The following is a 13,589-nucleotide window of genomic DNA, read 5'->3' on the forward strand; positions in this document are numbered from 1 at the left end:
GTTTTATCCAAGGGTAAGTCCTTGATGAATTAGAATAAATAAACTAAAAAAAATAAAAGTGATGGGGTCAATCCTATCAAACGGCCTCTGTGATGAGTATCACATCAGAACCCAAGTGATTAGAGAGCAGGGTAACGGACAAGTTGAATCTTTTGCTTTAAGTAAATAGTAGGAAGGAAATGATTTTTTTGTCATATTAAACATCAGTAACCAGAAAAGAAGCAACATGGAGTTTTTAACCCAGGCAGTCGCGGGACCTTCGTACCACCCCCACTCACTTCAACAGCCAATAACAAGGATGAAGTCACTGCCCCCACCCCCGCGGCCTCCGCCCCCCCACCTCCCTTCCCAACACCCTCTCAGCCGCCAGCTAATCATCAGCACCACACGAAGAACCGATCCCGCCTACTCTCGCAGGATGCCAATGGGCGAAGCCAAGGAGGTTTCCAAGGGCTATCTACCGCCTGCCAATCATCTAAACAGCACCCGGTTCACTCCGCTGCTAGCCAATCACGTAGACGGCTCTGATCACCCGCCTCTGCGCATCCCTCGATGGCTCGCCCTCCCTCTCTCCCCGGGAGGTGTCACTTGCTCCAATCACAGCTCGTGCGTGAGGCTCCGCCCACATCCCCTCCTCGCGTCAGTCGCCCGAGGCTCCCGGGCGCGCGGGCTGGCGCGGTTCCCTGTCGGCTACTTTCGGGCTGGAGTTTGGGAAAGCGGCTGGAGGCGTCCCCAGGCCTTCCGCCTTCCTCGCTCTCAGCGTTCCGGAGCCTAGTGCCCAGCCCCTGCCCCTTCTCCTTGTGCCCACACCGGGTGCGTAATAAGCGGGGAGGGTTCTGGCTCTAAGCGCTTCCCGGCGTGTGGCCACTTCTTCCACGCGATCCCCTGACAAGTCCTCCAGTACAGACACCACGCTTGCCTGGAGGCAGGGGCGGCCTCACACTGCCTGCCTTCTCTTGGCTCTCAGACCTCCGGGGCTGCACCCTCCGAGGAATGGGGTAGCGCTAGAATGCGGGTCCTCGGAAATCTGGGAGCTCCGCCGCTGGCCAGGGCTGAAACCAGTAAGTGGCAAAGCCAAATGGTTCTTGGGGGGGCGGGGGGGGAGAGATACAAACTTTTCTGGTTATAACAGCAATACAAGCTCTTTATATTAATATTGGAAAAAGAAATCCCACCTCAGAGATCATTGTATCTTTCCCACCTAAATATACAACATTTGACAAAAATGGCTTCAGGTTGTTTTGTGGTGTGCTTACATTATAAGTGTTTTCCCCGTGCCACTGAATATTGTTCCAAAACAATTGTACTGGCCGAATATTTCAAAATAGAGATTGACCATAATTAATTTCCCCAGCCCCGCATTGTTCCACATTTTGTACACCCAGATGTTCACCACAGTTGCCTAGGGCTCCCTTCCTCTGGCCCCTGTTAAGTGTAATGTAAATGAGATGCCGGAGTTCTCTTCCTCAGATGTGATTTCCAGCTGTTAACGAAGAACCTTTAGTGGGGGCTTTAAGAATTACCTTACACTCCTCTTTATTTATACCCCCACCCAAATATTTATCTGGCCTTTTGTCCTGTTTATTTTTTTCTTGAACAAGCTTTATAAGTCTATCATTTTCTCTGTTGATTAGATCCCTATCCAGTTTATTATAGTTCCTTAACCATAATAACCTTTTTTTTTTTTTCTGGGAAGGGGAGCGCGAGTATAGGGAAAAGAAAATTAATATTATCAGTCATTTACTATAGGCCAGGAATGTCCTCTCATTTCGTCTTCCTAATAATTATTTTTTAATTTTTAATTTTTTTATTTCAGAGAGGAAGGGAGAGGGAGAGAGAGATAGAAACATCAATGATGGGAGAGAATCATTGATTGGCTGCCTCCTGCATGCTCCACACTGGGGACTGAGCCTGCAACCCAGGCATGTGCCCTGACTGGGAAATGAACTGAACTGTGACCTCCTGGTTCATAGGTCAGTGCTCAACCACTGAGCCACACCGGCTGGGCCCTAATCATTCTGAGGTCAATAATACTATTCGCATTTAAATGATGAAAATAAAACTCAGAGAACTTAAGTACCATGTACAGATGGTAGAGTCAGGATTCATAACAGGACTATCTGATCCCCAAAGGCTATGTTTTTGCACTTGGCCAGTGTTTTTCAACCATTTAAAAAAAATTATTATTATCATCACCTTCCAAGTTAAATTTTCTTCCTGATGAGAGAAATTAAATATGAAGGAATAAGATTTTGTTAGGTAGGGTTGAGCTTTGAAGGCCACACACCATTGTATTATCTAAGATTTTTTTCACCCGTTAAGAATCTCTTTTCACCCAGAATAAAACCCAAACTCTGTCACCCCTTTGGGGATATCACTCTGTTGAGAGTGAAATAGGCTTATGCTGGAGGTCCTAATCTGCCAGTTTGAGGCTCAGATCTGACCCTTTATTTTATTCACCTGAGATAAATGTTTTTTAAAAGACACATTTATGCCAGTAGAAATCTAGCTCCCATTTCATGGTCTGTATCCAAGGGTCTATTCCAGGGGTGGGCAAACTTTTTGACTTGAGGGCCACAATGGGTTCTTAAACTGGATCGAGGGCCACAATGGGTTCTTAAACTGGACCGGAGGGCCGGAACAAAAGCATGGATGGAGTGTTTGTGTGAACTAATATAAATTCAAAGTAAACATCATTACATAAAAAGGTACGGTCTTTTTTTTTTTTAGTTTTATTCATTTCAAACGGGCCGGATGCAGCCCGCAGGCCGTAGTTTGCCCACGGCTGTTTTCAGCAGCTTCTCTTGGAATACAGAGCACCTAGAGTACTTTCTTCATCAAAGCACTTATCCTACTCTAAAACACATCTCCAGTTTAACGTTTTACACTGAACTCTGGATTCTTTTCCCCATACCACCAAATCCCCGGAAAATCTTCCTTGATTTTACTCTTTCTCTAACACCCCTATATTCAATCATTCAACAAATCTTTCTGCTCTTATTTCAAAATGTATCTGTTCTTGCTTCAAAATGTATCTGGACCCAACCACATCTTACCACTACCAGCCCAGTCCAAGCCACCGTCCTCTCTCTTGGAGCACTGCCTTGGCCTCCTAACTGGTCCCCCTATTTCCTCTATGGTCACCCAACAAATGATTCTCCACATAGCAGCCAGATTCTTATAAAATGTAAGTCAGGTCATGTCACACCCCTGCTGTCAACCCTTCAATGGCTTTCCATCACACAATAAAAACCAAACGCTGCTCTAGCTGGTTTTGCTCAGTGGATAGAGCATTGACCCATGGATTGAAGGGTCCCGGATGCAATTACGGTCAAGGGCACATACCTCGGTTGCAGGCTCAATCCCTAGCCCTGGTCAGTGGATGTTCGGGAGGCAACCAATTGGTGTGTCTCTATCACATCCATGTTTTTCTCTCTGTCTTTGCCCTCCCTTCCACTCTCTCTAAAAATCAATGGAAAACTATCATCGGGTTTGGATTAACAAAAATAAATAAATTAATTTAATTAATTAAAAAAACCCACAAACTCTGTCATGGCCTTCCAGGTCCAACAGGAGTTGGCCCCCATCATCCTCTCCTACCTCATCTCTACCACTCTCCCTTGATCATTGCCCTCTAGCCACAATGGCCTTCTCACCAGAGTTTGAACCTACCAGGCTCAGGCCCTTTCACCTCACGTACTTGCCGTTTGGTCTGCCTGATACACTCTTCCCCAGGATGTCCCATGGCTAATTCCTGCTTTTCATTCAGGTCGCTGCTCAAATGTCAACTCTTAAAGAGTTCCTAACCACCTCATCCAAAATAGCCTCTCTCCCCTCCATCATTCTGGAGCTTCATATTGTGTTATTTTTGTTCATAGTGCCCGAATTATGTATTTACTTATCTGTCTTTCCTCCAACTACGATGAACATAAGCTATGTAGGATCAGGGATTTTGTTCTGTTCATTGCCCTATCACCAGCAGTTAGAATAGAGCCTCTTATGTAGTGGAGAACAGCATACAACTACTTAATATGTCTCTAGCTGAAAAGAACCTTCTGACTTCTACCTTTCTAGAAATTGCTTTCTTTGAGGGCTTCGTTTCCATCGTCTGTCCCTTAACCAGCCATTTCAACCATTTCCACGCTGCAGTCGCCACACTGGACTTTCTTCCGAGCTCCAGAGCCATCGCCCCTTGAGTATCCCACAGGCACCTCAAGTTCTCCAGGCCCAAATGGAATTCATTATTTTCCTCCCTAGTTTCCTCCCTATTTCTTCTGTCCATCTTCAGTTCCCCAAGTTGGATGCCTTTGAGTTATCTACCTTGGAGAGCTCTCTATTCCCTTCCCCCAAAGCTAGCTAATCTTGACTATGGTTTACCCATTTCCCACCTCCACCAACCCCATCATTGATATTCTACTTCTCACCACACAGAACCACTGGCAGTTCCTCAAGTGTGACTCTTGCCTCTAAACCACGTGCTATTTTCTGTTTCGAATACTCTTCTCCACTCTCCCTTAACATACATGGTGAGGCAGAAGTAGGTTTATAGTTGTTCATATGGAAAAATAATAAAAGAGCCCTAGCTGGTTTGGCTCAGTGGATAGAGCGTTGGCCTGCAGACTGGAGGGTCCTGGGTTCGATTCCAGTCAAGGGCACATGCTCAGGTTGCGGGCTCAATCCCCAGTAGGGGCCATGCAGGAGGCAGCTGATTGATGATTTTCTCTCATCATTGATGTTTCTATCTCTATCTCCCTCTCCCTTCCTCTCTGAAATCAATAAAAATATATTTAAAAATAAATAATAAAAGAATAAATTGTTTTTCATATACTCACAACTGTAAACCTACTTTTGCTCCACCATGTATGTTAACTTAATTCTCAAAACAACTCTATGAAATAGGTACTATTATCCCCCTTTTACAGTTGAAGAAATAGCTGCAGAGAGGTTAAGTTCTCATCCAAGGTTTCTAGCAACTGACAGTCATAATTTGTTCCCCAGCAGATTGGTTCCATTGAGTAGAATAATATAGATAAATGGTAGTTATATTGCAGGCAATGGGATTAGATGGGACTTTTATTGTTATATATTTCAATAAGGGTTGGCTTCTTAAAAAACAATAAATGTTACCTTTCTGGCAGTGACAACAGAAAGAGAAAAAAAGGAAAGAGAAAAAATTGCTATCCCATTCACTGTCTGGAGAAAGAATAAAGTGATTTGTCAAGACCAGTGTGGTATCTCTCATAACACTCTGTTTTGTCAGAACTACTGATTCATTTCTCTTTATAGAATTTCTCCAGAGCAGTCTGCAAGGATTCAAATAAAAGTCTAAAGTTGGGATCTCTTAGAGTTTGATGTTTTATTGACTGCTATGCTATGTTTCAGAGACAGAAAAGAAAGTAACTCAACCACATGGTTGAATTGTCATAGTGGGCTGGAGGCAGAGCCTTCACTGTTCCTGTTCCATTCAGCCAGGGCCTCTTGCAGAGGGTGGGGGGCAGTTACATATCACATGAACGCTTCTTTTAAGAGTCAAAGCAATGGATAGAGCCTATCACAGATACCTCCAACCCACTGAAAGGACGTCTGAAAATGAACCCACGCCAGCTGTAAGGTGCTAAATAATTTTATGTTGCTAAGGCAGTGATCAAAGATAAGGCAAGGGCAGGCCAGGACCAGAGCCCATTCTTTTGACTTTAAGGTACGCCTGACTCCCATCCTCTCACATGCTGTCCTCCTAGTTGGACAATATTGTGACTAGTTTTCTTCTTCTTTTTTTTAAAAAATGTTTCCCCTGATGAAAGTAATACATGATTATGAAAATAAAACTCAGTTATAACATTACCATCCAGAGATAACCAGTTTTGACATTTTGGTACAATTTCTCTTAGTCTTTTTTAAAAAGACATTTTTATGGTTTGATACATATTTTAAATTTGGGCCATACAATACAGTTTTGCATCTTTGTTTTCCATTTAACATTATATTGTAAATATTTGCTCTGACATATTCTTTGAGAAATAATAGCTAATGGCAGAATAACCCATACTATCTTTAACTATTCAGTTAAATAGTTATTTAACTACCCTATATAGGTAAGGGTCTTTTCACCAGATCTAGAGGCAGAACAAGTTCAAGTAAGGTTTCATTTCTGCCTTTTCCATATTAACTGCAGGAAAGGCTAAGACACCACCAGGGGTCAGTGCAGAGCCATCTAGTATGCCTTGATGTAAGAAAATTGGTTAAAGAATCCCTATTAACAAATCCTATCTATTAAAGCACTATTCCACATAAGTAGCAAATTCTCTTCCTTAGTTCAGAAATGATCACATTCCTCCAAGTTTATACTCAACATTTACAAAACAGCTATTTTGTAAACTAAGGTCTAGTATTAGACCTGTTCTTACCTGCTTGGTATGAGGTCATTTGTACATAAAATACTTGGCCTATTTTCTAGGTTTGTTGTGAATATCAAATAAATAAAATGTATTATAATTTATGAAGTAGCATTTAAACTTTTAAGTTGCCCTATTTTAATGATGTGCTATTCAGATATTTAGATAAGTTATCTTTTAAAAACTAAAGAATCCCAGGTAGTATGATGATAATGAAAGGAGGTATAAGAGCATATACTTTGGCATGATCGTGGATTATTTCATTGGTTTTCCTTTCCCTAGCCTTCACTCTTCAGATGCTTAAGTCATCAAAGAATTAGTAATCTGTTTTTCCTAGAAGCTGAAGTTATCATCTATAACTAATTTCGTTTTAGTTCTTTTCCATCCTCATTTACCTGAGACGACTTCATGAAAATTGCTCTGAGCTCAGACTGGCTTAAACAACTTATAAGTAGCTGAATAGCAGGGATCAAAAAGCCAGTCCAGGCCTGACATGCTGATGGGCTTCAGAACAGGTGGTTGACACTCCTGGCCTCTCTAAACCCAGAAGTGACTATTAGAAGCAAAAATCACCAAGGGCCCTATTTCCCACCTGGCCAGGCTTTTGATTCAGCCTTCTGTTCTCATTTCCTCTCCTGTTCCCAGTACCTCACCATCTGGCATTAGGGATGAAGAGGAGCTAGGGTTGGGCATTCTGGGGACCAAGCACCTTTCTAAACCAGCTTGGTATGGCCTTTTCTGAGAGTAACCTAATCTGCTGACTGGTCCACTCTAACAAATCTCAGAGCACACAGGGGCCTGGGCAAAGGAGGAGTCTCTTATCATTGGCACTTGATTTCCTATTGAGCCAGAGCCTTCAGCTCCCTGGCACACAAAGAGAGTAAGAATGCATGTGCAGCAGCTTGCACTGGCATAGGACAGCTCCCCCTGAGGTCCTATGTCTTAGAGTAGGATCTAACACAGGGTACCAATTGAACACCTAGTGCTCTTGATAAGTATAGTTCCTGGTACATAGTAGGTGTTTGATAAACATCAGTTGCATGAATTAATGACAGGTTTAGGCCATTAGACCTGCATTAGAGCATAGAGTGTCTGGAGAGAGTTACATTCCTATAGTCAATAAAAAAAAAAAAAAACAACCACAAAACAAAACAAACATAAACAACAGTCCTGGGATTGGAGTAGTGGAACTAGGCCTATAGATTTGAAAGGTAGTCAAGAGGGTCTTAACAGCTGGACACAAACCCAGGAAAACTCAAGAGCCATATACAACAATGCAGCAACACAGATCCATCACTCTTACTTAAGAGTATATGGGCCCTCACAGCACCTACCATCCCCAGAAGGGCCAACTTCCTGAGATCACAGTCTGACCAGCTGACTAGCCCCACTCTGCATCCAGGAGGGAATGGGGAGACACCAGCGGAGCTGACAAAGAGCCCCCAGAGAAGTATGGGGGTTCCTGTGCCCACAAAGCTGTAGATCTTATGCCTTTGAACCTGCTAGGCTGCAGACCTACTTCAGTCTAGAGGACACTGTAGAAGCCTGTGCTCCAGAACAAGCTGCCAGTTGCCTAGGAAGGAGCTGGAGGGCACATACAGTCTGGTTACTCAATGTTGTCATAGACCTGGATCACGTCCTCATGGTTGCCAAGAGCCTGGATGAGGTGGGCGGCCTGCTCCAGGTCCGGGTCAGCCAGCCGCACCTTTGTGTTGGGGATGAATTCTTGTGCACAGGACACAGGACACAAGCCCAGGGAGTCCAACTTCTTCCTCACTTGATGCAGTGAAGAGGCATCACAAATAAACTAGGGACAAAGCAAAGTCAAGAGATGAGGAGCCAGGAGATAACAGGACAAAGCTAGACAGAATGTCACAAAACCTGAATGGAACTACTATACTATATCTCTCGGCTTAAGCTCTTCACTGACAGAGATGTCATTTTCAATTGTTCTGAATCCTTCTCACAGTCCTGGGTAGAGCAAGTCCTACCTAGTATTCACGTAATAAACGTTTGTGCAATGTGTGAAGTCTTTTATCTCATCTGTACCCCAGGTGCAGGAAAGAAGAAACTGAGAGAGGCATGCCTTAATGCATCTATTAGGGCCCTCTTGGAAGTCCACCAAACATTAAGGCTTCATACTTACTTTAAAAATGTTTTGTTCCTCTTCATCTTCAGTTTCGTTAACATCCTCAGCTCCTGCTTCAATCGCCAGCTCCAGGGCACGCTCTAGGTTCACTTCTTTCTTCTCTTTATCCTTCACTCCAATCACGATCACCCCCTTTTTGTCAAAGGAGTGGCGAGCTCCTTCAGCCATCATTCCCCTGATAAAGAAAATGGGCCCGAACAAATGCCTTTAGACGCTCAGCTTCCACACAGCACTGCATGTCTCTCTCCCACCTTGCCTCTGGAGCATATAGACATGGAGCAGCTCTCTTCCTGAAGAAGATGCAGCCACCACTAATCCAGTAATCCAAATATATCCCCACCCTCTATTTTCTGCCCTGACTTAAGTTTAGAGGATGCAAAGACTTTGCTCATCAATTCCTATGCCATTTAGATTCCAGTCCTGGTGGTACATTTTAAGATGTGGATATTATAAGGCTATAGATGAGATGGGATAAAGAGCCCCTTCTACAGTTAGGAACAAGTCTTTTGGATCCTACCTAGTACAGAACACATTAAGGGAGACTAAATTAGCCCATTTAGATTCTGCTAAGGATGAAGAATGTATAAAATCTGAACCAGTACCAGAAAGGACAGTACTTTCCTTGCACAGAATTAGAACCTAAAGGCTCCTCCACTTTCCCCACACACCTACCCATTCTTGTTCAGGATATGTTTGATGTCCGAATGGCACTTGGGACCACTGTTAGATAATGCTTCAATGAGCAGAGAAGAGCCACCAGGGCCTCGACCCTCATACAACAAATAAATGTCCTTGGTTTTCTGCAAAAAAAACAACATAAGCACATTTTCCTGTTTCCCAATCCCCCCCCCCCCCCAGAACCACAGGCACCACCCGTACAGTTGACTCCATAAATGGGCTCTTTGGGCTTGAGCCTAAGCTCTCAAGTGTTTATTTTTGTGTCTCTCCCCTCCCCCTTTTAGAGGAGGCCCATGGGACCAACATTTAAGGTAATTAGAAGTACTACCCCTTACCTGGAAAGGAGTCTGTTTCTCTGGTCCCTGAACAATCAAGTAGCCATGTCCCAGCTTTGATTCCTCTTCTCCCCAGCAGAATTTCACACCTATCCACCCTTGTACCTCCAACCAAAACTCAACCTCCTTCACCCAATCCCTTATGAGATCCACCTGTGCTCCCACCCCTGGGCTGCTGAGCACCGCTACACAAAGTTGCATACCTACACCTTTTCACAAGAGCCACTGAAAATAGCATGGCCTCCAAATTTCAAACAATCGATCAACAACTATAATGACCAATCTCATCTGGATCTCCCATGCCACTTTGCCCATGCATCCAATCCTTGCCACTTTCTTCAAGCACCCTACCTGCTGCCTTCCCAGGAACTCTCAACTGAAACTTCTCCCTTCCTCTTGCACAAAGGAAATAAAACAGCACCAGGTGGGAAAAAATCCTGACTCTACCACCTTATCTACACCAGGCCAACATGAAGGCAATATTTGTGATAGAGCAAGGTTCTGGAGTCTGTTTTCAGTTCTGTCAATTCTGTGTGGCTTGGTCAAGTCACCTAACCTTTCTGTGTCTCAGTCTCCACTTAAGGTTGTTCTGAGGACTCAGTGAAATAATGCATTCCATTTTCTTATCAAAGTGCTTGGCCTGCAGTAAGCACGCAGCTATTAGCTATTAAGATGATTATTACTTCTTCAGATCCTTCCCACTTGTCCAGAGGAAGAGGTCCTCTCACCTGGGCTCTATCACTGTCATCTGAACTCTCCCTCTTTCTACTGGCTTTTCTCCTTTGTGCGTAAATATCAGAAAAACAAATCCTTCCTCAGTCTAACATCAGAACTTTCCCCACACTGTGCTCACTCTTTCTACCCCATCTCCTCACAACTCAGCTGAGCAGTCCTAGGTTCTATGACTCTGTACACTGTCTATCCATCCTATTCCTGATTGTGCTCCCATAACCAATGGCCAAGGAGAGCCACCAAAAGGCTCTGGATTGAAGGTGTCAACCACATTGCTACCCTTCTCTCTGATGATTTAAGGAGTGGCTGGTGGCCTTTCAGACATGGATCCTGTAAAGGCCCTGATCAATAACAAGAATGTCAAATCGAGGACACACCTCCGTTTTCAGCGCTGCCTCAATCGTTGACTTGGGCATGTGCTTGTTGCGACACACCTCTAAGATGTGGGCCAGGTTGCTGTTGAGCTCAGGGTTGGGGCCTCCTTCTGAGATAGAAAAGAATGAGTAAAGTCATCTCATCTAATTATTTCCAGACCTATACCCCATCATTACCCAGAAGAGTGGCAAGTCACCACTTTGTTCTCAGTTAGTTTAGAATACTTTATCCAGTGTTTGTATGGAATATGGAGGAGAAATATTTTAGAAAAGTTTTTAATTCACTCTGTCTTTAGGAAAATGAAGGGCCGAGGATGGGGATAGGCCCTGGCCCAGCTCCCGGACAAACTAGGCAAATGAGGCCTTGGGCACGGAGAGGGCAGTAGGACCAGCCGTGGGTGACGGTCAGGTTCTCACCTTTAACCGCTAGGCGGATGCTCAAAGTAAGCTTGGAGAAGATGCGACTCCTTTCAGTGTCCTTGGGACCCTTGATATGTCGGACTTTGGACCACTTGTTGTGCCCGGCGGGGGCTGCGGTGGTGAGGTGCAGCGTCCGGCCCCGAGCGGGGCGACAGCCCGGGGGATGGGGCTGAGAGCCTGGGGAGACGCACGGAAGAGCCGCCTGGGCTCCAGGGCCTAGAGCCCGCAAGCATGGTGCAGCGGTCCTGCTCAGATAGACAGTGGCCCAAGCCGCCATTGGCTCCGACCCTGGACCAAGGTCAGCAAGAACAGAGAAAGGACAGCGGCCAAAGTCATCAGCCAGTCCGGTCACCGCCGGATCAAGCAGGTCAGGAGCCTGCGGTCCCCTTCACCTGCCACCGGTGACTCAAGGGCTTAGGCCCGCCGGGAGCAGCCGGAACTCCACGGACCCCGCACCGCGCCCGCAGCAGCGGGAGTGGGTCATCTGGCTGGTGTAACACACTTCCTTTTTCCGGTCCGTTCTAAAAACGCGTCCCCACCGCTCTCAAAATCCGTTCCGCAGCTGCACGCACTCCACCTCGGCTGCCCTGGGGAGCGCAGGACTTTATTTCCCACAATGATCTAGTAGAGATACGTCTGAGTTAGTAAACTAATTTTGCTTCTGAATTGCTTGCCAACTCTGAGCAGGTCCAGAATGATAAATATTTTGTTGTTGCAAAGAAATGTGTACTTCAACAATCGCATTTTACAGGAAAAGAAATCGCCGCCCAGAGTTGTGATTTACCTAGTTAATCATTTGGTCTCTCTGAACTTCCTTCTCGGTATTTGTAAATAAGGATGCTACTAGTACTTCCTTTACATAAGAAGGTTAAAAACACAAAATAAGCTCTTGCAGCTTTAAAAGAACAGTCTTATGTAAATAGCAGAGCGATCATAGTGTTGAAGCCCCTAAATGCAAGAGATGGCTTGCGATTCAGATGAGACTGGCCATTCTGAAGAGGGAGGATGATCAGAAACGCTTTCTGGAGCTAAAGTCCCCTCTCCATTTTCCCTTCTGCTCTCCCAAAAGAGAAAACGGAGGCCATTAGAAAGAGAAGACAGAGAAGAAATTAAGTGGCAATTGCTAAAAAACTTTCTTATGGCTTTTCATACTGATGAAATGAAATTCAAAGGAGTTGGTCTGTTAAGGAGCAGGACAAATGTGAAGTTGGATTAGGACAGTGTGAAGTTTAAGCAAGTTACTTTATTTTCCTAGATTTCCGTTTCCTTGCAAGGATTAAATGAGATAATGGATGGAAAGTACATGGGCATGGATTTTATGTTAGTTATTATTACATAAGTACCTCCATAATCTCAGATCTACTCTTTTTTTCTTAAGTACAATTTCCATTTATTTTCCCCCCAGAGAACTTTTCTTCACTCCTTAAGGACTTAGTTCCTTACATGGGCTTTGGTGGAGGTTGTGGGGCAGCACCCGCAGGTCTAAATTGGGGTGCGGGTGTTGGGTCCTTCTGGGCTTCCTGAGAACAATTCTTGACTACGTTGCTGTGAATGGCACAGCTCACACAGTGATGTAGTTTCACATACAGCTTGGGAAGCACATAGGCATCGAAGACACTTGCTTCAGAGATGTCCCTAACAGCTGGGGCCTCAACTATGTTTCGAATGACAAACTTCTTAATGGACTTGTCCTTGGGCATGCATCAGGTGCAGTTGGTGCAACGAATAGGCTGCACATGGCCTCGGCCTTTTTTGGAACAACTGTTATTCCTTCTTTTCTTGGTCATCTTGGAAATGAGGACCCGAGAGTTCAGATCTACTCTTTTTGTTGTTGTTCTCATGTCCTGACATTATACTCTGGTTGGAGGGAATTACTGTACTCTGAATATGAGTTCTTTATCATCTCTTTGCTTCTCTCTGTCTCGCTAAGATCTTTGACTCAAGACCCAGTTCAGCTGTCACCTCCCCAGTAAGAGTCCACCTTTGAATTTTAAGCTATAACTCACAGTTCACTTATGCATTGTCCTTTTCTTACTGTTTGTTATCCAAGCTACTTGGGCTCAGCACTCTCCTCCTTGTATTTGCAGATTAGAAATACCAGATTGCTGGGTGGAAGTGGAACAGAGTGTATGGGGGATAAATGGTGATGGGAAAAAAAATTTTTTTAAAATTGTTGCTTTAAAAGAAAGAAAGGAAGAAAGGCCAGATTTCTCCTAGTACGTCTCCCAATTCCTATATTAAGCACAAACTTGTGTCTTTGCTAGTCTGTGTCCTACCTCACTTCACCTTGATAATTTGTTTTTCCTTCAAGATTCAGCTCAGGCATTATTTCCCACCAAAGGAAAACATCTCCAAATTCTTTAGTTGGGCTCAGATGTCCTACTCTGTGTGCTCACATAATCTTTCATGCATTTGAGAGCAGGACTGTATTCCTTTGCCTAGGATACTTCTTGTTTTTAAATAACAACTTTAACATATAATTCACAAAGTCACCAATTTAAAGTGTACA

At 44.3% G+C, this 13,589-nt stretch overlaps 1 protein-coding gene and 1 pseudogene across 1 annotated transcript; both read right to left on the reverse strand.

Annotated features, from left to right (window-relative positions):
* Positions 1–5,045: 5,045 nt before the first annotated feature.
* On the reverse strand, positions 5,046–11,564 carry LOC102443205 (translational activator of cytochrome c oxidase 1). The gene is made up of 5 exons (XM_006092166.3): positions 11,078–11,564; positions 10,664–10,770; positions 9,214–9,341; positions 8,539–8,716; positions 5,046–8,199 (listed from the first exon to the last, which is right to left on the reverse strand). Exons 1-5 carry the CDS (start codon positions 11,355–11,357, stop codon positions 7,999–8,001), a joined length of 894 nt encoding a protein of 297 aa, XP_006092228.1. The 5' UTR covers positions 11,358–11,564; the 3' UTR covers positions 5,046–7,998.
* Positions 11,565–12,490: 926 nt separating this feature from the next.
* Positions 12,491–13,245, reverse strand: LOC102416979 (annotated as a pseudogene).
* Between the last annotated feature and the right edge of the window lie 344 nt (positions 13,246–13,589).

Source organism: Myotis lucifugus, unplaced genomic scaffold, assembly GCF_000147115.1.
Source record: "Myotis lucifugus unplaced genomic scaffold, Myoluc2.0 scaffold_99, whole genome shotgun sequence".
In the NCBI taxonomy this organism is placed as follows: domain Eukaryota; kingdom Metazoa; phylum Chordata; class Mammalia; order Chiroptera; family Vespertilionidae; genus Myotis; species Myotis lucifugus.